The sequence below is a fragment of the Salmo salar genome, chromosome ssa17 (assembly GCF_905237065.1).
Source record: "Salmo salar chromosome ssa17, Ssal_v3.1, whole genome shotgun sequence".
NCBI lineage: Eukaryota > Metazoa > Chordata > Actinopteri > Salmoniformes > Salmonidae > Salmo > Salmo salar.
Genome location: NC_059458.1, coordinates 56,247,608 through 56,273,692, shown reverse-complemented (window position 1 = coordinate 56,273,692; position 26,085 = coordinate 56,247,608). Strand labels below are relative to the sequence as shown.

Genomic DNA, 26,085 nt, shown 5'->3' with positions numbered 1-26,085 from the left:
AACTCAGTTGCTGGAGAGGAAGGAAACCGCTCAGGGATTTCACCATGAGGCCAGTGGTGACTTTAAAACGGTTTAAACCTGAGTTGAATAGCTATGATAAGAGAAAACTGAGGATGGATCAACAACATTGTAGTTACTCCACAATACTAACCAAAATGACAGAGTGAAAAGAAGGAAGCCTGTACAGAATAAAATGTTTTTAAAAATGCATCCTGTTTGCAACAAAGCACTAAAGTAATACTGCAAAAAAATGTGGCACAGAAATTAACTTTTTGTCCTGAATACAAAGAGTTGTGTGAGGGGGAAATCCAATACAACACGTTACTGAGTACAACTCTCCATATTTTCAAGCATAATGGTGGCTGCATCATGTTATGGATATGCTTGTAATCGGTAAAGTTTTTCAGTATAACAAATAAATGGCACTGGGAAAATCCTAAAGGAAAACCTGGTTCAGTCTGCTTTCCACCAGACACTGGGAGATTAATTCACCTTTCAGCAGGACAATAACCTAAAAACACAAGGCCAACTCTACACTGGAGTTGCTTACCAAGAAGACAGTGAATGTTCCTAAGTGGCCGAGTTACAGTTTGACTTAAATGTGCTTGAAAATCTATGGCAAGACTTGAAAATGGTTGTCTAGCAATGATCAACATCCAATTTCACAGAGCTTAAAGAACCGTAAAAAGAATAACTGGCAAATATTGTACAATCCAGATGTGCAAAGCTCTTAGAGACTTACCCTGAAAGACACACAGCTGTAATCCCTACCAAAGGTGATTCTAAAATGTATTGACTCAGGGGTGTGAATACTTATGTAAATAAGATATTTCTGTATTTCATTTAACAAAAATGTGCTAACTTTTCTAAAAACAAGTTTTTACTTTGTCATTATGGGGTATTGTGTGTAGATGGGTGAGAATTTTGGAGGGGAATTCAGGCTGTAACACAACAAAATGTGGAATAAAATACTTTATGAAGCCACTGTATATAGAAATATGACGATAGAGATGAGATATTGATACAATCTGTCAGGACATTAATGAGTCACGTGAAAAACAGCGGCACTGCGGAGGGAGAAATATGAGAAGAGCAACTGTTAAGTCATGGTTTTATCAGTATGTTATGTAGGAAGACTTTTCTTTGTGAAATCCAACTCGTGGACATTGCAGAAGCCGGGGTTATTGTTTCCAAATTTGTTCTCTCTGTTTTTTGTGAGGTCCAGTTTTCCTGCTCGTCTCATGGCCTAGGTATGGATGAGAGCTAAATGAATACAGGAAAGTGGTTGAAAGACAGATAACGTCTTGGAGGTTATTTATTGAAACACTCATATCGCTTACCCTTTCTTTAAAAAGCTCGTAAAAGCAAAATAACATTGTATTGTATCTTCTTCTTGGTTCCAACTTCAACTTCATACCCCCTGGAAAGAGACATTTTAGTGTGAAAAATATGTTAATTAGACACAACATGTAATATGGTAAGAAGCAACACTACCATTTGGGGAAGAGTACCTGAAAGTAGACTGACCAACAGTCCAACAGCCAGTGTTGTAAGTGTCCCAATAGGACTGAATTAGAGATAGGACAGGGAGTAACAGTTATCAGCCAGGAAGGGTCTGTACGGAAGACAAACATAGTGGCACTCAACAGCTATAACGTTGCATATATTGTTTAGCAGTTCACTATTCTAACATGACAAAATTATTCCTGTTCTACAGTACATTTCTAACTGAATATTTAACTGTGCCCATATCAATATACTTGTTCCCTACAGCAAAAGTCGGTCCTGTCCTTAACCAAATATACTGAAGCCCACAACGTACCTCTCTGCTGTATTTTGCTGTAGTACTGTAGGCTTGGTTCTGTTGGGGATGCGGTCCAGTTGAACGCATCGGCTGCGGTTGTGAAGTTACAGCCATGTCTGGTCAGACCCAGAGGCCTGCTCTACTCTGGTAGAGGAGGGTAAAACTGGGCCCCTATCCCCACCCACAGAGACATAACCAGCCCAGAGAGCAGACCAGCCAAGCCCCCCTGCATCACAGAACACACAGAAATAACACATCAACACTTCAACATAAACGTTCAGAGAGATTAGCTAACAGTTAGATTGGTTGCATGCTTATAATCCTGCTTTTGTTATAGAGACTGTACTGACTGTGGCATTGGCGTATGGACAGAGGATCCCCAGTGAGAAGAGACCCAGTAAAGGCCCTCCGATGATCCCAAAGATACTGATAGCTGCCTACATGGGGAGACAGAGACATATTTTAGAGTTGCATACATCAAGACAACATATTTTATGTAGAAAGACATACTCCTTTTGTTGTATCGCATACCTGCAGCAGAACTCCCATTAGTGAGGCTATGCCAGCCATTCCAATACAGAGAGCCCCATACAGAAAGCCTAGAATGGAGCATAGGGATAGCAGTTAAAAACATGAAAAATCATGGTTTATTAATTTCTAATATCAGCAAGAATTATCAATAAGAAGATAAATATATCATCAAACATGAATATAGCTCTCTGAGTTCTGTGGTAAATGCAAATGTCACATCTGCTCCTGCTACGCCCTCTGGTGTTCATCCGGTGTCTTCTTGACCTGCAGTTACTCCCCCTGTACACTCTCTCTCCCTCTCCCTCTGTGTGATTGTGTGGTTGGAGACAGGTGTGCTGGAGTCAGAGTAGATCCCTACCAGCTGCAACTCGTTCCATAATCAAGACCTCTACAAATACTCAGTCCTGCCACTTCTGCTCTGCCAGATTGTAATCTCTGCTCAGTCAGTTCATGATTCTAGCCATTTATGATTATTCAAGATCTTGTTACGCTGATGTGCCTGTTTCCCTGCCTGACACTGTTTATCCTCTCATTGCAGTTTACTGCTCCTGTCTCCCGTTCCACATCTCACCACCCAACTACCTTGCTCTGGATTTTACTCACCACCACTACCTTGGATTCCCCTCAGAACCTGTTAACCCTGTTCTACTCAGCTAACTCCAACCTCCGTCTCCACATCTCGTTTTTCTGCAACTCATCCGAGCTTCCCCGGATCTGCACTCCATATCTCCCTGTGTAACAAATATTTTGGTTCATTCATCCCTGTTTCCTCATCTGAGTCTGCTCTTGGATTCCCCTGTGTCGCTCTGCTTAACAGCAAAGACACGTATTGATATTATACACTCACTGAGGCCTTTAGAGGGCCAGGACAGGTGTTTCTCTGACATGTGTATGTACGGCTTGATCAGGTCTTCAATAGTCACGGCAGCCAGAGCATTGACACTGGACGATACTGTACTGTGGACAAGAAAGAGCAAATATAGTGCCATTATTTACCCAGAAATATAACATACAGTGTGCGTGAGTGCTATGGAAATAGTAATTTTTGTGCTTCACCATAGGCTGCGAGAGTAAATATTAAGTCATACTAGTGATATTATGAACCTTGAGATATTGCATACAGCACAAATAGTAACAAAAGGATACTTAATCTAGGAGATATAACATGTTACATATTAACATTATAAACAGTAGCAATCAAACGTAAGATCAAGTTTCTAGTACAGTATAAGTACTAGATGGGAATAGCAACCTTAGGGTCCCACTGTAGGCTGCAGCCACAAACAATCCTGGCAGTCCAGGGTAGTCTCTCAGGATGTCCATCAGCTGTACAGAGAAAGAGGGTGTGGTCAATGGTCAGTGACTGAGTGGTACCACTGGGTTTAGGTTATCTGAGATATTTTCCTGGGAACAATCTGGATGTGTGGCCGATGCGGGGGGAAAAGTTATAAAATATTTTTTTTAAGGTGGTTACACCTAGTGGCAGTTAATGTTATCAGTTGAAACTGATAAAATATATCTGGAAAGTGGCAGTCTGGCAGAATAGTAATATTGACAGTGCCTGGTATTTATGCAGGTTAACATTTTTTGTCTTGAATCTTGTTCTGGAGGCAGCTCTGCAGAGGGGTCACTAGCTGGCACAACCACAAAATCTGTCATAAAATCTTAACCCTAACATTAACCACACTTCTAATCCTAATACCTAACCTGGCCAATCTAGCAGTAATCGCTCAGTTCTGCCTCCAGGACAAGACTTATCCCAATAAACGTCAAACTGCACGGTCTTTATTACAGTGTTATTTCCTGGTTTGTGTCCTCAACCTGATCTGGAGCTGACATCATTCCTGCTGTCCAGGGGTCACAGTGCTTGTAGATGGAGTACATACACAGCCCCGCAAACACAGAACACAGCATGCAGTCCTAATCGATTTGTGTAGAGAGACCTGGGAAGAGAATACAGAGAGAGAAGAGTGACAGAAAGAGGGCATAGAGAGAGAAAGGAGAGAGAGAAAGAGAGAGAGAATGGGGAGAGAGAGTTTGTGTTATCAGAAAGATGAATAGGCTACAACTTCCCCATCGTTTATCAGTGCAATTTTGGCGGCCAACTATCTGAAAAGGTTTGAGAGGGTTTATCGAATGTTCCTTCGTTACATTTTAGCTCATCTTGCTCTGGCTAGCATTAGTTGTTGATATTGTTGTTGTTGATGTGCATAACTACCTTTCATTGTTGTTTGATCAATAAGACTGTAGGGTCCCAAATGTAAGAGGACTCCTGTGGGGTTTACATATTTGCAGAAATCCATTCGGGTGTATTTTCTGGCTTTGGCGAATGCGTTCTAGCTAACAATCTAAAGTTGCGCTGTTGCAACTGCCTGTAAACACCAGTGGTGTAAAGTACTTAAGTGAAAATACTTTAAATGACTAGTTAAGTAGTTTTGGGGGGAATCTGTACTTTACTATTTATTGTTTGACTACTTTTACTTCAGTACATTCCTAAAGAAAAGAATGTACTTTTTACACCAAACATTTTTCATGACACGCAAAAGTACTCGTTACATTTGGAATGCTTAGCAGGACAGGAAAATGGTCCAATTCACATCCCTGGTCATCCCTACTGCTTCTGATCTGGTGGACACACTAAACACATGTGTTTTGTTGTTTTGTTGTGCCCCTAGCTAGCCCTAAAAAAATGTAAAAACAAGAAAATAGTACCATCTGGTTTACTTTTGATACTTAAGTATATTTATAACCAAATACTTTCAGACTTTTATTCAAATGTCTTGTTTGTATACAGCCCTACCGTAACTCTGATTTGCTATAGCGCACCGGTCTGTGTAGACTTGGACGAGACAGACGTTTATTTACTGCAGTCTCTATTAATTGTCCAAATGCTCACCCACTTTCACACTATAAACATTTTTTTGTGCTTTTTACCCCTAATTGGTAGTTAGTCTTGTCCCATCGCTGCAACTCCTGTACTGACTCGGGAGAGGCAAAGGTCAAGAGCCACGCATCCTCCAAAACACAGCTTCTTGACACACTGCTCACTTACCCAGAAGCAATGGGTCAGAGGAAACATTGTCCAGCTGGCAAACTAAGTCAGCTTATAGGCACCCGGACCGCCACAAAGAGTTGCTAGAGCGCGATGGGACAAGGAAATCCCAGCCAGCCAAACCCTCCCCTAACCCAGATGACGCTGGGCCAATTGTGCACCGCCTCATGGGTCTCCCGGTCATGGCCGGCTGTGTCTGGAATCGAACCCGGGTCTGTAGTGATGCCTCAAGCACTGCGATGCCGTGCCTTAGGCCACTGCGCCAGTCAGGAGGCCACACTTTATAGAATTTTCATAAATGCCTTACTATATGTGATTCCCAAACATTCTAAGAATTTATGAACATTAAAATAACCATATGTTAGTGCTCACTTGGCAGATTTTTTTTAATGTAAAAAATCAACACATTTGAATAAGATTTCATGTTGCTAAAATGCTGTCAGTTCCACTTTTAACACTGGGGCAAACCGGAATTAGATGTTCATGCTCTACTCTATCCTTCCAGGAAGATGATGATTCACATTTTGGCGTGAGTCATGGATTTGCAAGAGATGTATCTCTGCACCTGGGCTTGGTTGATCCCATAGATACTGGTCCAGACAAACGTGCCTCCAAACGTGATTGTCCAGAAGGTGTGCCTCCTCAGTGGACTAGCATCAAAGCTATAAAGGAGAGACAAAGAGTGAGAGAGAAAGAGAGAGAGATTCAGACATTTGCAATGTCTTATATTTTGCGCCAACATACTGCACAAAGTCCAGTTGCAGACTCTTCTCCTACTTTTTTACATCTATAATCTACATGACAATCTACTCACTCCCAGAAGTTGAGTCTCCTCCCTGCAGGTCCACGGCTCTGATGATGACAGACAGGAAGCCTGCCAGCATGATGCCCACCTGGAACACGTCCGTCCACACCACCACCTTCAGACCACCCTGTCACAATACTCACCACAGCCGTGTTACATACATGGTTTAAAGGTCACCACAAAGGTCACCACAGTGCTACAGAAATCATGTTTCAATCTAACCTCCATCTGTATTTCCCTTACATCAGGGAATAAATGTTGATCAAATAAACGTTACATAAACTTATGTTTACAGCATTATTTATTGACATCACTGCCTGTCCAGTACCATAGTGCAGTAAAAGGTGCAGACCACTCCTGTTGAAATGACAGCACCCCAGAGATCCATCCCAGTCACTGGAGAGAGGAGGAACAAGAGAGAGAGAGGGACACCATTTAGCAGAGGAGTGGTTTCATGTGCACTCAATGCCGATGGGGCATGAAATGAAATTCTTTCATGACTTTTAGAGACTACTGCTCCTTGGTTTAATGCCAGAGCTGGAGCATAAATGACTATTCCTGTGTAGAGTATCTGTGAGACAGAGAGACATAACATGTGGCTCTTATAATCACCTGTGGCACAAGGGTTGTTCTCATAATATGGAGTGGGAGAGTGTTGTGATAAGGAACTCACAGTCTGAACAATGAGCATCACTGTCCCTAACAGACAGGTGGCTCTGTTGAACCGTATCTCTAGATACTGCAGAATGATGACCATGAAGAGAAAAAAGAAATATGACACTTTTCTGTTACATTTCCCATGGACAGGACAAGGACATTAGTTCATGTGTGAAGCCCAAAAGACAAAGCAAAGAGTATAGTCAGTAAGAGGATGAGATGACAAGACTGTGCCAGGATTGTTTCAGTCAGCTAATGAAGATAAAATACTGACTCATATTTTAGCTGTTTGAATCACAGTCATAATCTCACCATCAGCATCTCAACAAGACTAAGGAATGGACTTGTGCAGAGATATTAAGCAATGGAGCCGTGACTACTAGGATTTTACCTGTAACAGCAGTCTGTTTGTTTTATAGAAAGATTACAAAATTAGGTCAGTATTTTACTTCCTGAATAGATTGCATTTGTCAATTGGCCATTTTGAGCAATACTTTGTGACCCCCAAGATATTTATTTCAGGGATTTAGAATTGCTTAGAATTTGCATTGCAATTCATCTGGCTAATCTCTACCAAACATGTTATACTATTTCTGTTGAATAGAATAGAACTCAACTCAACAGGGTGGATTGATTCTAACCTCATAGGTACTTGTGATGCCCAGCCTGTAGAAGACAGGGAGGAAGACCTCTGAGCTGACCACCACCACCAGCACATAGTAGAGGCTGAAGAGGCCGTAGTTTGCCCCGTATCGGTACACCTTGGCTGGGGTGGCCAGCACTGTGATAGTCGACATGAAACTGGCAGTCAGGGACAGAGCCACAGGTATGGCTGTCATACTCTGGCCCCCCATCAGAAACTCTCTGGAGCTGCTCTGGCCCCTTCCGACGATGGCATAGTACACCCCGATGGCTGCAGACACCAGCAGCATCAGAGCAAAGACTGCATAGCCCGCAGCTACAAAGGATCCAATCACTGGAGAGGCTGCCATTGTAGCCTTCTGATTGTGAGGTATAGGCTACTGTCCTCACTGGAAGATTGTCCTATTCCACAACTTGTAGTCCCTACGAGTTGAAACAGGATAGCAGTGAGCTCTGAAGTCTTCACTGTGCCTGTGTGTTTCTCAAAGACATTACTAGCAGGTAGCAGTGAGCACACCTCTCCACCTCTCCACAAAATCAAGAGCTGGGATTGTTCTGTTGGCTGGACCGATAAGTACCCCTGTCATCAGCCCTACCCCCTGGATGGCTGGTACACACACACACACAGAGGCATGCGAACACACACACACATACGCGCACACGCATGCACACGCATGCACACACACACTTCTGAAAAAATTGTACCCCAGAGAAAATATACCTATCTATATACTAACATGTCCAGTCCAGTATAATGTGTCAGGTGTTCAGTATGTCATTTCCACTAGCGAGGACATGTATGGACCACAGGAGGTTGGTGGCACCTTAATTGGGGAGGACAGGGTTGTGGTAATGGCTGGAGCAGCATAGGCTGGAGCAGCGCAGGTCCCGTGTGGCTCAGTTGGTAGAGCATGGTGTTTGCAATGCCAGGGTTGTGGGTTCGATTCCCACGGGGGACCAGTATGGGAAGAAAAAAAAATGTATGAAATGTATGCATTCACTACTGTAAGTCAATCCAGAGGGTCTGCTAAATGACTCAAATGTAAATGTAAATGTCCTCCCCTCAGCAGCCGCCACTGGTATGGACACTGACTGAGCTGTCATTGCGAAACAAAAGTATCCAGAAAGTCATCCTTGAAGTTGTTTCAAAACCACGCCCCCTTTTGTGTCTTCTCACCACGTGAGAACGTTCCCATGATGCCTCATCCAACATGGCTGCGCCCTGGCCTCAGGCATGTGTGTAAACACATTTAGCCTATACATTGTTGTTTTCATACACATTTGAATTGTGGATTACATATATATTTTTATTTTTTACATATATCAGAAAAAGAGACACGTTAAAAATGAAGATCAAATCCAAGTCGTCGTATCATAAATCTGAGAACACATTCAGGGTGAGTGTTGTTGTTGGGAACCTGGGTAGCACAGTTGTTAGCATAGCATAGCTAGCCAGCTAGCTACGACTGCTTAGCTAGTGCATTTTACAAATATTTGTTACTATGCATAGCTATCTCGTATGCCTGGTTTTCATAATGTCTGAACAGTTTCAAATTAAACACGTTTTCCTGTTGCGGGGGCACCGGTTAGTCGAGGTAATTGAGATAATATGTACATGTAGGTAGAGTTAAAGTGACTATGCATAGATAATAAACAGAGAGTAGCAGCAGAGTAAAAGAGGGGTCTGGGTAGCCCACTGATTAGCTGTTCAGGAGTCTTATGGCTTGGGGGTAGAAGCCTTTTGGACATAGACTTTTCGCTCCTGTACAGCTTGCCGTGAGAACAGTCTATGACTAGAGTGGCTGGAGTCTTTGACAATTTTGACACCGGCTGGTATAGAAGTCCTGGATGGCAGGAAGCTTGGCCCCAGTGATGTACTGGGCCATACGCAATACCCTCTGTACTGCCTTGCTGTTGGAGGCCGAGCAGTTGTCATACCAGGCAGTGATGCAACCAGTCAGGATGCTCTCGATGGTGCAGCTGTAGAACCTTTTGAGGATCTGAGGACGCATACCAAATCTTTTCAGTCTCCTGTGGCGGAATAGGCTTTGTCGTGCCCTCTTCATGACTGTCTTAGTGTTTTTGGACCATGTTAGTTTGTTGGTGATGTGGACACCAAGGAACTTGAAGCTCTCAACTTGCTCCACTACAGCCCTGTTGAAGAGAATGGGGGCGTGCTTAGTCCTCCTTTTCCTGTAGTCCACAATCATCTCCTTTGTTTTGATCACGTTGAGGGAGAGGTTGTTCTCCTGGCACCACATGGCCAGGTCTCTGACGACCTCCCTATAGGCTGTCTCATCATTGTCGGTGATCACTGTTGTCATCGGCGAACTTGATGATGGTGTTGGAGTTGTGCCTGGCCATGCAGTCATGAGTGAACCGGGAGTACAGGAGGGGACTGAGCACGGACCCCTGAGGGACCCCTGTGTTGAGGATTAGTGTGGCGGATGGGTTGTTGCCTACCCTTACCACCAGGGGGCGGCCCCTCAGGAAGTCCAGGAACCAGTTGCAGAGGTGTTTAGTCCCAGGGTCCTTAGCTTAGTGATGAGCTTTGAGGACACTATGGTGTTGAACGCTGAGCTGTAGTCAATGAACAGCATTCTCACATAGGTGTTCCTTTTGTCCATGTGGGAAAGGGCCGTGTACAGTGCAATAGAGATTGACTCATTTGTGGATCTGTTGGGGCGGTACGCAAATTGGAGTGGGTCTAGGGTTTCTGGGATAATGGTGTTGATGTGAGCCATGACCAGCCTTTCAACTCATTTCATGGCTACAGATGTGAGTGCTACGGGTCGGTAGTCATTTAGGCAGGTTACCTTAGTGGTCTTGGGCACAGGGACTATGGTGGTCTGTTTGAAACATGTTGATATTACAGGATCAGACAGGGAGAGGTTGAAAATGTCACTGAAGACACTTGCCGGTTGGTCACCGCATGCTCTAAGTACACGCCCTGGTGATCCATCTGGCCCTGCGGCCTTGTGAATGTTGACCTGTTTAAAGGTCTTACTCACATCGGCTACTCACATCAATTCACTCTCAGCGGTTCTCACTATATGCCCATTTAGCCTGCATCAACTGCATACTCAATTAAACATACTTCTCTGACCCGTTATCAGACTATCTACCTAAACAGTAGGTAGTCTCCATCAGTATACTGCTATCAGTGTGTGTCTGTGTGTCTGTTCAGTTGCTGTGCCACCAGGACCAGCAGATCCAGAGGGCAGCATTGGAGTGTGTTCTGACCTACAAAGATCCCAACGTCCTCCCCTACAAGTAAGTTTGCTCTCCAGCTTATTTCCGAACGACACTGTCGCTCAACATCTCATCTCTTGTTTTAACATACCTTCAGTCCTTTTGCAGTGTGCCAGGCATAAAACGTACTTTCCAGTACACCATTTAACATTTTTGTTCAGATGATTGGAGTAAGAGTAAGGGATACTGTTCGTTATGGACTCCCGGTCTCTCAGTGGGAGTCATTGTTCCCAGTACTGATAGAGATCGGAGTCATCACTGAGCAGGAATGTTAACCTCCCCCAAGGAACCACAGATCTGAGTTCCTATATTCACTTCTCTTAATAAACTATCCATTTACTTACAATTTCCCATCTAACAGGAGTTGTGATGTTCTGTTATTTCATTTCCCGTAATGTACCACTGACCTAGTTCACAGATTCAGTTTGGAGACCCTGTGTAGACCCTGTCAACAACGTTGCTCTGGTGCCTCTTGGAAGCTGTACAGGCCGAAAGGCTCATAGAGTCGCTAGTATATCAGGATTCAATATCTGGTGGCGGGCCATTTGATACACTGTCTCTCTGTGTTTGATGTGATATAGTAATAAAATGTCTTCATCTGATGTCTTTTTCTGTATCTGACATGTCCCGTGCTTCTGGACCTAAAGTCCTGCGTTATTGACCGTCTCTGACTGATGTGCTGACTGTTGTGTTCAGGGAGAATCTGGAGAGGCTGCTGGATGACAAACACTTCAAGGATGAGATCGTTCACTTCAACATCTCAGAGGAGAAGGCTGTGGTGGACGCCTCACACAGGGCACAGCTTATCCCACTGCTTATGAGGTCTGTGTGTGCAATTACTCTTGTTTGTGATTACTCGTGTGTGTGTGTGTGTGTGTGTGTGTGTGTGTGTGTGTGTGTGTGTGTGTGTGTGTGTGTGTGTGCGTGCGTGCGTGCGTGTGTTGCATCTTCAAGGGTACTTAAACTTGTGGCCTATTTATGTGTCACCTTTACTACTCCAATATAACCAACCCATCCCCCTCTCCTCTAACCTAACCTCTGTAGGGTTCTGTTTGGGCGGATGCGCAGCAAGACTGGCAGTAAGTTCCAGGGCAAGTCTGGCGCTGTGCAGCATTCCTCCATCGTGCTGAGGTTCCTGGCAGGATGCCAGTCTGAGGAGCTGGGCATGTTCATTGACCTCCTGCTTGAGCCCGTCTGCCACCACGGACAAGGTAGGGCGCCCTCTTGCCATGGGGTATAAAACCTGTATGAGAGTGGAGTGTTTCTCGTCTTATTCCTGGCTTATTCCTGGCTCTGGCTCTTATTCCTGGCTCTTATTCCTGGCTCTGTATGGCTCTGTTGCCCTCTGTCTCATTGGTCTATTCTGCCATTATATTGTAGCTTTAGCCTAGTTGTGTGTGTGTGGGTGGGTGTGTGTGTGTGTGGGTGGAGTGGACTTGTGTTTGTATTAAAAGTACGGCATGTAAACCCTGGACCCACTCTCTCTGTATTTGTTTCTCGCCTCCCTCTCTCCACCCTCCCTCTCTCCACCCTCCCTCTCACCAGGTCGGTGTCTAGCTGCAGTAGACAAAGCGATATCCGAGACAGACTCCTCTGCCGTCCTTCCTCTGGGTCGGCAGCACAGCCTGCTGAACATAGTCAACACAGTCATCAGTAAACTGGGCCACCACATCCACACACACCTGCCCAAGGTGCTGCAGATCCTACTGTGTGTCACCGCCTCCGTCGCCACCGTTCTCAACCAGAGAGAACAGGTATATACACAGCCGGAGGGACTCACTGTCTCACATAGGCTTAGTCTTGAGAAACCGGCTGTATATTCTGTGTTGGACCAGGGGAGGTATGTAACAAGAGGCTGCTGGATGAGTAGGAGTGCTGATTTACAATCAGTTTAGCCTTTTAGATCCCAATGAAAATGAATATATGGACAGGGGGCGACCTGATCCTAGGTCATCGCTCCTACTCAGAGAAGCTTGATAATAAGCTCCTGGTGTCTCTTGAGAAAAAGGTTTAGTAAAGTCAGTAGTGGTCTTGGGCAGGAGCTGCAGTGTAGCCATTGTGGCAGTATGCCGCAGCTCGCCCTCAAAGACCAATACTAGGACAGGAGGCTCAGAGAGGCCTGCCCTGGCAGTTGCAGGTGTGAGCATGTATAAAGCTTGTTGATGTTCATGTATGATACTGCACACAAACATGAGTTTTTAGTCAGTAACTCTGAAAAGTTGTTTTGTCACCTCCTTTTCTACTCTTTGCAGCCGAAAGCAGCGCTAAAAATAGATAAACAGGATTTAAAGATGACTCCCAAATGTTTTTGTTCCTCTCTCTGCCAAGTTAAAGGCAGGCTGTATCGCTCCTCTGAAGAACCTGAGGCGCCTGGGGGTCCTGAGGATCCAGGACTTCTTTGATGGCTTCGACTCGTACAGCTTCACCCCAGATGAGCTAGATGCCGTCTTCCAGGCTATCGTCTGGCCCCAGGTCTGCCGTCTGCCAACAGAGAGCCCCTACTCCCCCACCCCCCTCCTCAAACTCATCCACGTCTGGAGCAGGAATGCCAGGTAAGCTTATCAAACAGTCTTTGTGTTGAGACTTCAGCTACGTTAAGGCTAAGTCCTTTTCACAATGAGATCTGTAAAGTAATGGGAGAATGTTTCTGCCAACAATCCAGTTTCCAGTGTGGAACTAGGAGGAATTTGCCATGACCCAGTGGTAGGTGACAGATTCAACCCGCCTGAAAGTGACCACCACCTTTCCTCTCTCAGGTACTTCCCCCTCCTGGCCAAGCAGCAGTCTGGTCACTCGGAGTGTGACGTCCTCCTCAACGTGTTCGCCCTGCTCTCCGCCAAGAATGTCTCCGCCCAGACCGTTGCCATGGTGACGGACATCGCCGAGTCCTTGGTGACCACGAAGGACCTTCTGGTTTCGGAGGGTGAGGAGGCGGAGCTGAGCGTCAACGGCAGTGTGTTCCCCCAGCCACCAGAGGGAGCCGACATCTCTTCAGGTGAGGCCTATGGACAACGTATAGAATACGCAAATGCAATGTTTACAGGGCCACTGCTAGAATATGCAAATGCTACTAATAAAAGTAAATACTAAACAGTATAACTATGGACCAGAGTTTTTCCTCATTTGGTTACATGGAAAAACTATGGGCCCTAGGACGTTTGTAATAAAAATAGCAAACACAAAGCATGCACATTGATAATAGTGCAGAAATGAGTGGTTTGTTTGTGTTGTTCAGAGCATCTGACCCAGGGTGCCAGTTTATAATAGCAATAATGCACCTGGGTGGTTTGTGGTATCTGGCCAATATACCACCGCTAGGGCCGTATCCAGGTATTTTGTGTTGAGTCGTGACTAAGAACATCCCATAGCCGTGTTATATTGGCCATATACCACACCCCCTCGTGCCTTATTGCTTAAATATACCACAGGTATGACGACTTGTTTACTGCTCTAATTACGTTGGCAACCAGTTTATATGCCATATTGTGTGCTTCAATGATTTGAAATGACAAATGTGTCTGTATCAAATTCATTGAATGATCCTTCTTTTTGCTGTCAGTCCATCACCATCCTAGTAAAGAACATGAAGACACACAAGATAACTGAGACGCAGCTGCAAGTGCTGCTGGGATACGCTGAGGAGGACATTTATGACCAATCATGTCAGGCGCCAGCCTTCGGCCTGCTAAAGGTAAATAACACCCTCCCTCTTCACCTGAGACCATATGTTATTGCTACAGCTAATACATCAGACCCCAACACTTTATAGCTTTATTTAACCAGACCTATAGATGTATTTGCTTTCAAAGTGTATAATGAAATTCTTAATCTGTCCTCCTCTGTAATATGTACTATATCCTCTATCTCCATCTACAGGCCATCCTGTCCAGGAAGCTGGTAGTACCAGAGATGGAGGAGCTGATGAAGGAAGAGGCCAAGCTGTCTGTTACCGGGCAGAACGGCATGATCAGGGTCCAGTGCAGACATGTACGGTTTTGTTTCTTTTTATATACATTTTTAAACCTGTATTTGACCGTTTTGTATTTTATTTTTGATGGTGTCTTTTAAAAACGTATTTTAGTGTTTCTGTTATTTTCACCTGTAGATTTACCAGATGTATATCCTGGATTATCCTCTGGGGAAGAAACTGAGATCACATCTGGACTTCATCGTGGCCCAGCTCAGGTAGGATATATTTGTGTTTAAAGGGATTCGTTATTTTAGATGTAAGTCGATTGTTTGTGACTTTTGATACTAAAAACACTCTCTGTGTTAGTTATGAGTTTGACACAGGAAGAGAGGCTGCTCTGGAGATGATGGCCTATATCTTCCAGATCTTCCCTCAGGTATCCACAACAATCCTCCTGACACACACATATCCCATAATTACTTGAGTTCGACTCGCAGTAACTCTGGTCGCTTTCTATACCCACTGCTCCTGGTAGAAGTTGGCTATAGAAACAGATCCCACATACTAACCCTAACCATTAGAGGGAATAAACTCAAAACTGACCTTAGATCAGTTTTTTGGGACAACCTAATTCTACTCCTGTGTGTAACTGATTCGTCTCTGTCCTAGAACCTGCTGCTGCAGCACAGTGGGTTGTTCTTCGTCCCTCTGGCTCTGGCCATGGTTAACGATGACTCGGCTCGCTGTAAGAAGATGGCCGCCATGGCTATCAAATCACTGCTGAGTCAACTGGACCAGGAACACCCTGTTCACCCTGGTCACCACTTGGCTGTCTGGAGACAAGGTATGGACGCACGGACAGACACACATGCAGACACACACACACACACACTAGTCTTAATTGTCTTTCTCTATGCATCTAATAAAGCAATGTAAATGTCTGAGGAAGTGCAAATAAAGGAAAGGAGAGAAACCCACTTTAGACAATTGAGATGCACCCCATGTCCTCCTGCTGTAACCTCTGACCCCTACCCCCAGGTGTGTCTGCGTCGTCTGGGGGCCCAGGTGTGTGGGCTGTTTGTGGAGGTAGAGGGGGTTCGGTTTGGCCACCGTTTAGATGCCCTGCTGCCCTTCATCGAGAAAGAGATCCACCCCGACAACTTTGAAGACGTGAGTCAAACATGAACTATTTTACAAATCAAACTTTTAAGATATAAACTTTGTGGAAAGTTATACTTTCAAAAGCATTATCTCAGCAGGATGTAGGTGTTGGTATTTTAATTACTATATTATATCCCCTGTGCTAACAGCTGCTCTATATCTGTGTGTCTGTCAGATTGAGGAGGAGCAGGATGGGAAGGCAGCAGACAGACAGCTGTTCAGCTACCTGACCCTGGTCACCAAACTCACCAAGGACTGTAGCCTACTGGAGCTCAGCAAGCCTCAAGACACGCTCACTAACATCCTGTGTAAGACACGACTACCTCTAGCCTGGTCCCACATCTGTTTGTGCTGTCTTGCCATTTCCTACGGTCGGAGCGCTGGTTGTAGATCGACCATCACGTATCTATCAGATGGGCCCGGTCTGAAAATCACCTCAGGCATCTCTGTTGTCTGGGGTGAGATAAATAGGCCTACAGTACTGTGGTATGTTAAGCTTATTGCCTGCTCTGTATTGCAGCGTGATTAAACCCATGTGCCTACACATTTCCTCCTGAAATGTCTTGTTCTATGGGTTGATGATACAGTCTAGAACTATAGATCTACATCATTGAATGTAATATTTTACCCTCTAAACGGCTGGCTTCCCCTTGGTGTAATGGAGCAATGTGTTTTCCCCCTCCACCAGGTCATGTTGAGACACACCTGCGCTACCCTCACTGTTAGGTGTGGCTGACCGCCTCTCAACTGTTTGGTCAGCTGTTTGCTGCCCACCGGCCAGACCAGCTGGTTGCCCGCGGGAGAGAGGAGACCACAGAGAAGGGCTGTGCCAACAACGCCACCACACCAGAACCTGTGGCGACCACATTCCTTACCACCAACCTAGACAAGAAGGTGAGACGGGTCTGAACATCACTTAGCCAAAGATGCAGACCGATGACTTGACCTGCTGAGACTGACCAAGGTGAAACATGTCACCAAGATTGGCTACTCAGTGAATGAGGCGGTACAGGGAGAACAACTTTTATTGGTTTGAATAACAATGAGATAATTGAATGCATTGTATTGTAAACAAGGGTTTGACTCAAGGGATGTTTAGCGATACTGATTTATGTGTCTTTTACCTGGCATTACCTCTCCTTCCCTCCACCAGATGAGAGAGTTGGTCCTGTCTTTCTCGTCACCAGCTGCAGTCGAAGTACCTGGAAACGTCAACGGGAGAACAGGTAAGGACGACGATTTACACTGATGATGTTGCAAACAGGCCATTTAAGTCTGAGGTGTCACACGTCAGGCTGTAGTTCGATTGACAGGTTTGATCGTCTCGTCTGCCGTTCCCCAGGTGGTCAAGAACCTGCTGTTCGTCGCCAAGGTGATCTACCTGATCTCACCTGAGTCTGAAATCACACCTGCCCAGGAGGTAGAGGAGGAAAAAGAGATGGAGGAGGATGGAGGAGAAAGATGGAGAGGATGAGGAAGGAGAGAAAGAGGATGATGAAGAGAAAGAGAAGCAGGAAGAGGAGGATGAGAAGGATGATCGTCCTCCATCCTTACTGTGGATGATGAAGAAGCTGTCTCTAATGGCTAAGCGGGAAACTACAGACACGCCCAAGATACCCCTCAAGGTTTCACACAAACACCCCAATACGTGGTCTTTTTATATATTTTCCCAACACCACTGCTTACTTACTGATGGTGAGTTAAAGAATATCAGCAATAAATGGTTGTATTGTTATTTGTCCTTTCTCTCCCCCCATAGAGAACATGTGTGTTTAAGTTCCTGGGGGCCATAGCTGTGGACCTGGGTAAAGACAGGCTGGGTCCTTACCTCACCACCATCATCGCCCTTCTCTACAGAGAACTTGACAGCACCTATGCAGACCAAGGTTACATACCGCAATACTGTCCTCATCGTTTAATAACAGCTACGAGGATCAAGGTAACACAACACTGTCTGTCATCGTCCTCACCCTTTCACCACTACTCAGATTCATCATCCTAATCATAACTAGGCTGTCTGGCCTTTCAGTTTTGTGTGTTTATTTTCTGACTGTGCTCATTGTGGCTGTCGTGTTGTCTGACTGCTCTCTCGTGTTATTCTGTGTCAACACAACTCAACTCTGTGTAGTTCTCTTCAGACTGATCCCTCTGTAGGCGTTTGTCTCACAATTAAATAGAGTACTAATTGAATGTATCTCTATGTTTTACTCCCCAGACCCCACCCTGAAAAACCTGTCCCAGGAGCTGATAGAGCTGTTGAAGCAGCAGGTGGGGCTGCAGACCTTCTTCCTGGCCTTCTCAGTCGTCCAGAAGGATGCCTCACAGAGGAGGGCCAACCGCAAGAAACACAAGGCTATGCAGGTATGTACTCTATGGCAGGGGTTCTCAAACTTTTTGGGTCCGGGGACCCCTTTTGTGACAGCAAATTCATCAGGGACCCCATCATAATCAGAACACAAATCGAGTGGGATAAAAATAGCATACATGCACTGAATTCGGCAGTGCATGTTTGGACGAACGAAGTCTCGGGCCCTGGGAAGGAACACTTTGCAGGCCTGCCTCTTGGCACGGAGGGAGAATTTTGCAGTTTTCAAGTTCATTACCTGCAATTCTACAGATTTTGTTGTGTGGCAGAGACTTTTTGTTGTTACAGCTTTAAAGCTAATATCCTGCAATTCTACACATTTTTCCACGAGAGAAAACATACTTTTAAAACGTAAATTACAGCGGAACTCAGTCTGCGTCTCAATTTACTGTTGCGAGGTAGAATACACATGGTGCAATTTTGAAATTTGGTTGTGCATCAGCAGTTTTCATCTTGTCATCAAAATTAGCCCATTGTGTATGCAAGACCCACAAGCAACTGTTACATTGTTAGCCTCCCAGGCCCATGAACATAAATTGTAGGTAAATATTACATTGTATTACACCCTCAAATTATTCCACAGATTCCTTGGCCAAAATTCATTTACATATTATTTTTAGATATATTTTGAGATCTGGTGTCTGAGAACCCTGCTCTATGTGGCCAAACTGGTCAATCCTTGAGTTAGTGATGAACAGCAAACACTGTTTTGGCTCTTGAGCAAATGTTTCTATTAAATTGTATATATATATATATATATATATCATAATGACAGGGTAATGTTGGATACATCCCTCAGGCGGTGGCTAACCCTGACATCGCAGCCAGGAAGAAGCACAAAAACAAGATCGAGGCCAAGAAGAGGAAGATTGAGTTCCCGAGGCCTGGCTACAAAGCCATGAGACAGAGGAACTCACTCAAGGACTTGGCTATGGTGAAATGATGTTATCCATTTTATAGCAAGGATGGATAAGAAGACCAGGCAATCATATCCTGCTTAATGCAGGAGCTGACAGTCACAAGCCACCTCTGTATGAATTCTCAGTCAAGGATTTGAGAAGTGCAAGATTGTCTAAGGTTTATATATACGTACATACAACTTTTTAAATTAAAAAACGAAATACTATTGTGCTGCTTTCTTTGAACAATCTTATTGGAAAAGTATCAGTGGTCCTGTTGAATGTTACAATAATACTTCTTGGGTGGGAGATAAATAATTTGACCACAAAGGTTTATATATTCAGTTTTACTGAGGGTCGTTTTCACTGTACAAGCTCAAATATGCAATAAAAGTTGTGGCATTCAAATGAAGCAGTTAGTGTCCAACAACTGACTAGTGGCATATTAAAGTTTGAGCGTTACAATGAGAAAGGCCTAAACTAAAAAACTTTATTTACACACCCAACAGAAGTATAAGAAATGAAAAAAAATCATTCAGTATGAGTAGTACAATACAAAAACAGCACCAGCTGCAGTAACGTTGCTCAGGTCCTCTTCCTTGAAGGGGCCAGTCAGTTCTTTGCACCTGAGCCAACCCCTGGGTTTTTACAGATCAGAAGGAACTGGAAGGGTACACCAAAAATGGCAGAAGATCCACAACATAATTAAATAGATTATATAGTATCTATGTGTGTTGTGGAGCCATCACCACATTACTTGGTCCCCTTCAGATCTGCAAACACCACAGGGCTATGGGCTGGGGTGATCAGTGTTTTGGGACAAGGTAATATACTATATTGCAGCCTCTATCCCAGGCTGGAAGGCATGGAGGGGCTAGGCATGGTGAAGGCTTCAGGGATGGGGCGGGGTTGTGTTCAGCAGGGCACAACGTTTTGGAACCTTCGTGTAGAACATGTGACATGTAGAGTAAGGAATCACATCAGCTCTATTCATGACATTTCTATGAACGTGCCCCTGGAAGGAGTGCAGTCACTGGTCCTCCTGAGCGGTCCAATCAGGAAGTATTTTATACAGGAGGTCAGGAGTATTTACAGAGAACAAGAGGTGTGGGTTGTCTTTACTGCCTGCTCTTCAGGGCTTCCACCAGCCTATGGAGAGAGAGAGCAAACATTGTTGAGTAATAGTACACAAACATGCAGATTACATGATTCCTCATCACTAAGCTAAGGACCCTGGAACTAAACACCTCCCTCTGCAACTGGATCCTGGACTTGCTGACGGGCCGCCCCCAGGTGGTAAGGGTAGGTAACAACACATCCGCCATGCTGATCCTCAACACTGGGGCCCCTCAGGGGTGCGTGCTCAGTCCCCTCCTGTACTCCCTGTTCACTCGTGACTGCATGGCCAGGCACGACTCCAACACCATCAAGTTTGCTGATGACAACAGTGGTAGGCCTGATCACCGACAGGACAGCCTACAGGGAGATGGTCAGAGACCTGGCCGTGTGGTGCAAGGACAACAACCTCTCCCTCAACGTGATTTAAGACAAAGGAGATGATTGTGGACTACAGGAAAAGGAGGACTGAGCACTCCCCCATTCTCATCTACGGGGCTGTAGTGGAGCAGGTTGAGAGCTTCAAGTTCCTTGACGTCCACATCACCAACAAACTAACATGGTCCAAACACACCTAGACAGTCGTGAAGAGGGCACGACAAAGCCTATTCCGCCACAGGAGACTGAAAAGATTTGGTATGGGTCCTCAGATCCTCAAAAGGTTATACAGCTGCACCATCGCCTGGTATGGCAACTGCTCGGCCTCCGACCGCAAGGCACTACAGAGGATAGTGCGAACAGCCCAGTACATCACCGGGGCCAAGCTTCCTGCCATCCAGGGCCTCTATACCAGGCGGTGTCAGGGGAAGGCCCTAAAAATTGTCTAAGACTCCAGCCACCCTAGTCATAGACTGTTCTCTCTGCTACCGCACGGCAAGCGGTACCGGAGCACCAAGTCTAGGTCCTAGAGGCTTCTAAACAGCTTCTACCCTCAAGCCATAAGACTCCTGAACATCTAATCAAATGGCAACCCAGACTATTTGCATTGACCCCCCACCCTCTTTTATGCTGCTGCTACTCTATTATCTATGCATAGTCACTTTAATAACTACCTACATGTACATATTACCTCAATTACCTTGACACCGGTACCCCCTGTATATAGCCACGCTATTGTTATTTACGGCTTCTCTTTAATTATTTGTTATTCTTATGTCTTACTTTTTTTTTGGGGGGGGGGGGGGTGTTAAGGGCTTGTAAGTAAGCATTTCATTGTAAGGTCTACACCTGTTGTATTCGGCGCATGTGACAAATAATATTTGATTTGACATGGTGTTGCGCAACGTCAACTGTGGGTTTATTGGGGGGGTGACACGAGGACAGGACACATCTCTTATACATGTGGTAAAATAACCTCTGTTCTACCTCTGTGGTTATTATTTCTGGGACTCTGTGGTTATCCCACTGCAGATGAAAGCCTGTACTAGACCAGGAGAACGCAATCGCTGATGTTAAATCCAGGTGTAGTAAATCGCTGTTGAAAAGAGCGTCTGCTACATGGCTATAATGTCAACCAAACCCTCACCACTCCATGGACTCGTCCAGGCCCGTGCCCTTGGTGGCGGAGGTCTTGAAGATCTGCCACTTCCGGTCTTTGAGGGCGGGGAGGCCCAGGGAGTTGGCCACCTCAGCCGGGGTCATGGCCTGTTCCATGTCCTGCTTGTTTGCAAACACCACCAGGATGGCTTTCTTCAACTCCTCTTCCTGAAGAGACAAACACACAGAGAGAGAGAGTCATATGGAGAAAATACATTGAGCATTACCATTTGCCCAAAGTTGCTCTCCAGAGCACCTCAACCAATGGACAGTATACCTGCCTCATACACAAAACGACACCTGCACTCTTATCAATTCAATGAATGCAGGCCTATCCACATGACCTACCTCCAGCATGGTGACAAGCTCAGACTTAGAGATGCCCATCCTGTCTCTGTCACTGCTGTCCACCACGTAGATGACAGCATCTGTGTTGGAGTAATAACAACGCCAGTATGGCCTGGGAGAGAGATACAAGGGTTTGAAGGAGAGAGATGAAGATTCGGGGGGAGGGAGAAGGGCAGAGGCAAGTAGGCCAAACACTCTAAATTGTAAAGAGGTATGGCACAATAATGTATGGAAAGTTGTGCTGTCTTGAGGTAGCTTCTGTCTACCTTTCACATTCAACAATGTCTATGTGTGTATACATAAACAGGAAACGCTTGTTGTGGTATTCATATAAATTACCTGATACTCGTCTGTCCACCAAGATCCCATACCTGGAACTTCAGGTTCTTGTACGTCACCGTCTCCACGTTGAAGCCGATCGCTGTACAACAACAGCAGAGATTAAAAACCTTGAGCACACATGGCAAAGAAAGGAATGCACTTTAACCATCCCTCTATTTATGACATGTGGGAAGACTAATTCAACTCATTTTGGAGCATACTAATCAATTTTCCATGTATGCGCCTGGAACTAGGCAACAGATCTTGTGTGAACAGTCTTTCGAAGTAGGAAGAAATAAGAAGAAAAAGAAAGTTACGTACTTGGAATGGTGGTGACCACCTCTCCGACCTGCAGGCGGTACAGGATGGTAGTTTTACCGGCTCCGTCCAACCCCAGGATCAGGATCCTCATCTCTCTGGTACCAAACAGGCCAGAGAAGAGACTGGAAAACCACCCACCTACAGCACATGGACATGAGATGAGTTAGACAATTAGTCCTAGTACAGCCCATTCAGAGACTTTTGTACCTTTGTTAAGAGCCCTGACGCTTGCTCTAAATGTTGACAGACAAGCGTCGCATGCGGTACGGTTTTGGAAAGTCACGCATCTTTCATATCGGCGAGGAATCATTTTCAAAACACAAAAAAGGTTAAATTACAACACACCTTTATGGCCGTGTGGGAACACTAAACCTTTACCGCCACATTATAGCACTTGTTTACGGACGACAGACAGAGACGACCTGTGTAGTTCTCTAGCGCCCCACGAACACCTGATTGTAAGTGTAGTACGTCAACTCGAGGCGCACACAGTGAGTGTACCTTTATTTGAAAGGTTAGTTCCCGCTGATATGAAAGGGCCATATGTTTAGAAAACCGTTTAGGAAGCGATAATTGATGTTTCTAACACTGTCAGAATGATAATCACACGGCTAGCCGTGGGTGAAGCGAACCGCTAAAGACCCTATGGAGAAAAGGGCTTTCCAGAGTGCTGTCAATGGGACTGTGCCGAACAGTTGCGCTAACGACGTCTTTGATGCTCCCCCAGTTTCCAGAAGGGATGCAGGTGGCAGGACATATAGTACCAGTCAAAAGTTAGGACACACCTACTCATTGTAGTGTATAAATACAAGGTTAGATGTTGGTGCAATGTTGGATTTCCCCCTTCTCCTTTTTTTGGGACCAAAATGTGCAATCCGCACTCCGACAGGCAGCAATACCCAGCACAGTGTCTAGTCTGCCGGAAATTCACTCAGAACAATATGGTTTTCCAGAGCTAATTTAGTGCTAACGTTAGTAATGCTACTGTAGCGATTGAGGGGGAACAGTTGAACCAGGGCCTGAACCAGCAAGGGTAAGCACACTAGCTATTGACTAAACTCAACAAAAAAAGAAACGTCCCTTTTTCAGGACCCTGTCTTTAAAAGATAATTCATAAAAATCCAATTAACTTCACAGATCTTCATTGTAAAGGGTTTAAACACTGTGTCCCATGCTTGTTCAATGAACCATAAACAATTAATGAACATGAACCTGTGGAACGGTTGTTAAGACACTAACAGCTTAAAGACGGTAGGCAATTAAGGTCACAGTTATGAAAACTTAGGACTCTAAAGAGGCCTTTCTACTGAACCTGAAAAACACCAAAAGAAAGATGCCCAGGGTCCCTGCTCATCTGGGTGAACGTGCCTTAGGCATGCTGCAAGGAGGCATGAGGACTGCAGATGTGGCCAGGGCAATAAATTGCAATGTCCGTACTGCGAGATGCCCAAGACAGTGCTACAGGGAGACAGGACGGACAGCTGATCGTCCTCGCAGTGGCAGACCACGTGTAACAACACCTGCACAGGACAGGTACAGGATGGCAACAACAACTGCCTGAGTTACACCAGGAACACACAATCCCTCCATCAGTGCTCAGACTGTCCGCAATAGGCTTAGAGAATCTGGACTGAGGTCTTGTAGGTCTGTTGTAAGGTAGGTCTTCACCAGACATCACCGGCAACAACGTCGCCTATGGGCACAAACCCATCGTCGCTGAACCAGACAGGACTGGCAAAAAGTGCTGTTCACTGACGAGTCGCGGTTTTGTCTCGCCAGGGATGATGGTCGCATTTGCGTTTATCATCGTGGGAATGAGCGTTACACCAAGGCCTGTACTCTGGAGCGGGATCGATTTGGAGGTGGAGGGTCCGTCATGGTCTGGGGTCGGTGTGTCACAGCATCATCGGACTGAGCTTGTTGTCATTGCAGGTAATCTCAACGCTGTGCGTTACAGGGAAGACATCCTCCTCCCTCATGTGGTACCCTTCCTGCAGGCTCATCCTGACATGACCCTCCAGCATGACAATGCCACCAGCCATACTGCTCGTTCTGTTCGTTATTTCCTGCAAGACAGGAATGTCAGTGTTCTGCCATGGCCAGCAAAGAGCCCGGATCTCAATCCCATTGAGCACATCTGGGACCTGTTGGATTGGAGGGTGAGGGCTAAGGCCATTCCACCCAGAAATGTCCAGGAACTTGCAGGTGCCTTGGTGGAAGAGTGGGGTAACATCTCACAGCAAATCTGGTGCAGTCCATGAGGAGATGCACTGCAGTACTTAATGCAGCTGGTGGCCACACCAGATACTGACTGTTACTTTTGATTTTGACCCCCCCTTTGTTCAAGGACACATTATTCCATTTCTGTTAGTCACATGTCTGTGGAACTTGTTCAGTTTGTCTCAGTTGTTGAATCTTACGTTCATACAAATATTTACACATGTTAAGTTTGCTGAAAATAAACGCAGTTGACAGTGAGAGGACGTTTCTTTTTTTGCTGAGTTTATATTGGCTAGCTAGTGTCTTTGGCTATATCCTGTTCTGTCTGTGCCATAAAGGTCCAGACCTATTGGTAGACGTGAAGTCAGCATACAGGGAGGCTACACATGGTTACTATGATATACATACGTGTCACATTCCTGCACTTTAACATTAAAACGCTAGTTGAATAGATAACTAGCGATAGATAACCAGTGATTAACCTTTCTCAACTAATCAGGTTGAGATTTAACGCTGTAAGTTAGCTGGGCTACAAGTACTCAGCGTGTCGGCACAGGGAGTTAGCAGTACAGCTAGCTAGGGACTGTCAGCATTTACGAACCACGACCAGTTAGTGATTTAAAATGAGTGACTCAAGACTCGTTAAGGGGATGTGATAGCTTGATCAACTTAACACAGTAGCTGTCCATGAGACGACAATAATTATTGCGTTTGTTTGTTAGCTACCTATTTATGTTACTTAGCAAGTGACCCAATTGCGTGGTGCGTAGCAGGAGCTGGCAGAATAGCCCGCGCATTCCCAGTATAGTTTTCAAAGAGGTTAAAAATCTATTTTAAAAACGTACCCATTCTGAAGACACTAAACCCTTGATCAACGGTGTTGTAGATCTCGACACGGCACCGCTTCCGTAGCTGATGGAATTCAGTGACGTGTCGCAACAAATCCGGTTTCATTGTCAGTACATTCAACATGAGACAAATATTTAGAAATGATAAATAGTTCAAACACAATTGCATGAAACTATAAATATTATTTGTTTTATAGCAAATTGTCCCCTTAGTATTTAGTTGCAAGTTCCGATAGAAAAAGACTATATCGAATGTGCGTTGATGAGGAACTAGACCTACAATGAGCTGTATTCAAG

General features: G+C 45.1%; 2 protein-coding genes, 1 non-coding gene and 1 pseudogene across 3 annotated transcripts; 2 read left to right on the top strand and 2 right to left on the bottom strand.

Moving 5' to 3' along the window:
• Positions 1–1,936: 1,936 nt before the first annotated feature.
• On the bottom strand, positions 1,937–7,787 carry LOC106576144 (sodium-coupled monocarboxylate transporter 1-like). The gene is given in 13 exon segments (XM_045699755.1): positions 1,937–2,030; positions 2,155–2,241; positions 2,336–2,403; positions 3,183–3,292; positions 3,588–3,661; positions 4,157–4,253; positions 4,255–4,278; positions 5,909–6,049; positions 6,198–6,319; positions 6,521–6,588; positions 6,694–6,763; positions 6,866–6,931; positions 7,491–7,787. Coding segments are annotated over 13 exon segments (1,305 nt in total). The 5' UTR covers positions 7,782–7,787; the 3' UTR covers positions 1,937–1,943.
• A 909-nt stretch (positions 7,788–8,696) lies between these two features.
• LOC106609164 (small subunit processome component 20 homolog) lies at positions 8,697–19,305 on the top strand (annotated as a pseudogene).
• Positions 16,234–16,361, top strand: LOC123728346 (small nucleolar RNA ACA64). Its single transcript, XR_006760232.1, has one exon. It is a non-coding gene; the product is annotated as a small nucleolar RNA ACA64 (small nucleolar RNA).
• Positions 19,306–19,410: 105 nt separating the features above from the next.
• On the bottom strand, positions 19,411–26,065 carry LOC106609177 (ADP-ribosylation factor-like protein 1). The gene is made up of 6 exons (XM_014207664.2): positions 25,786–26,065; positions 22,721–22,858; positions 22,418–22,499; positions 22,079–22,190; positions 21,720–21,898; positions 19,411–20,227 (listed from the first exon to the last, which is right to left on the bottom strand). Exons 1-6 carry the CDS (start codon positions 25,955–25,957, stop codon positions 20,197–20,199), a joined length of 714 nt encoding a protein of 237 aa, XP_014063139.2. The 5' UTR covers positions 25,958–26,065; the 3' UTR covers positions 19,411–20,196.
• Positions 26,066–26,085: the final 20 nt, after the last annotated feature.

Coding starts and splice junctions, on each gene's coding strand:
- LOC106609177 (XM_014207664.2), bottom strand. CDS start 25,957: ATGCAATTGTGTTTGAACTATTTATCATTTCTAAATATTTGTCTCATG. Junction 22,859..25,785: donor GTTTAGTGTCTTCAGAATGG/GTACGTTTTTAA, acceptor CATGTGCTGTAG/GTGGGTGGTTTTCCAGTCTC. Junction 20,228..21,719: donor CTGGACGAGTCCATGGAGTG/GTGAGGGTTTGG, acceptor CTCTCTCCATAG/GCTGGTGGAAGCCCTGAAGA.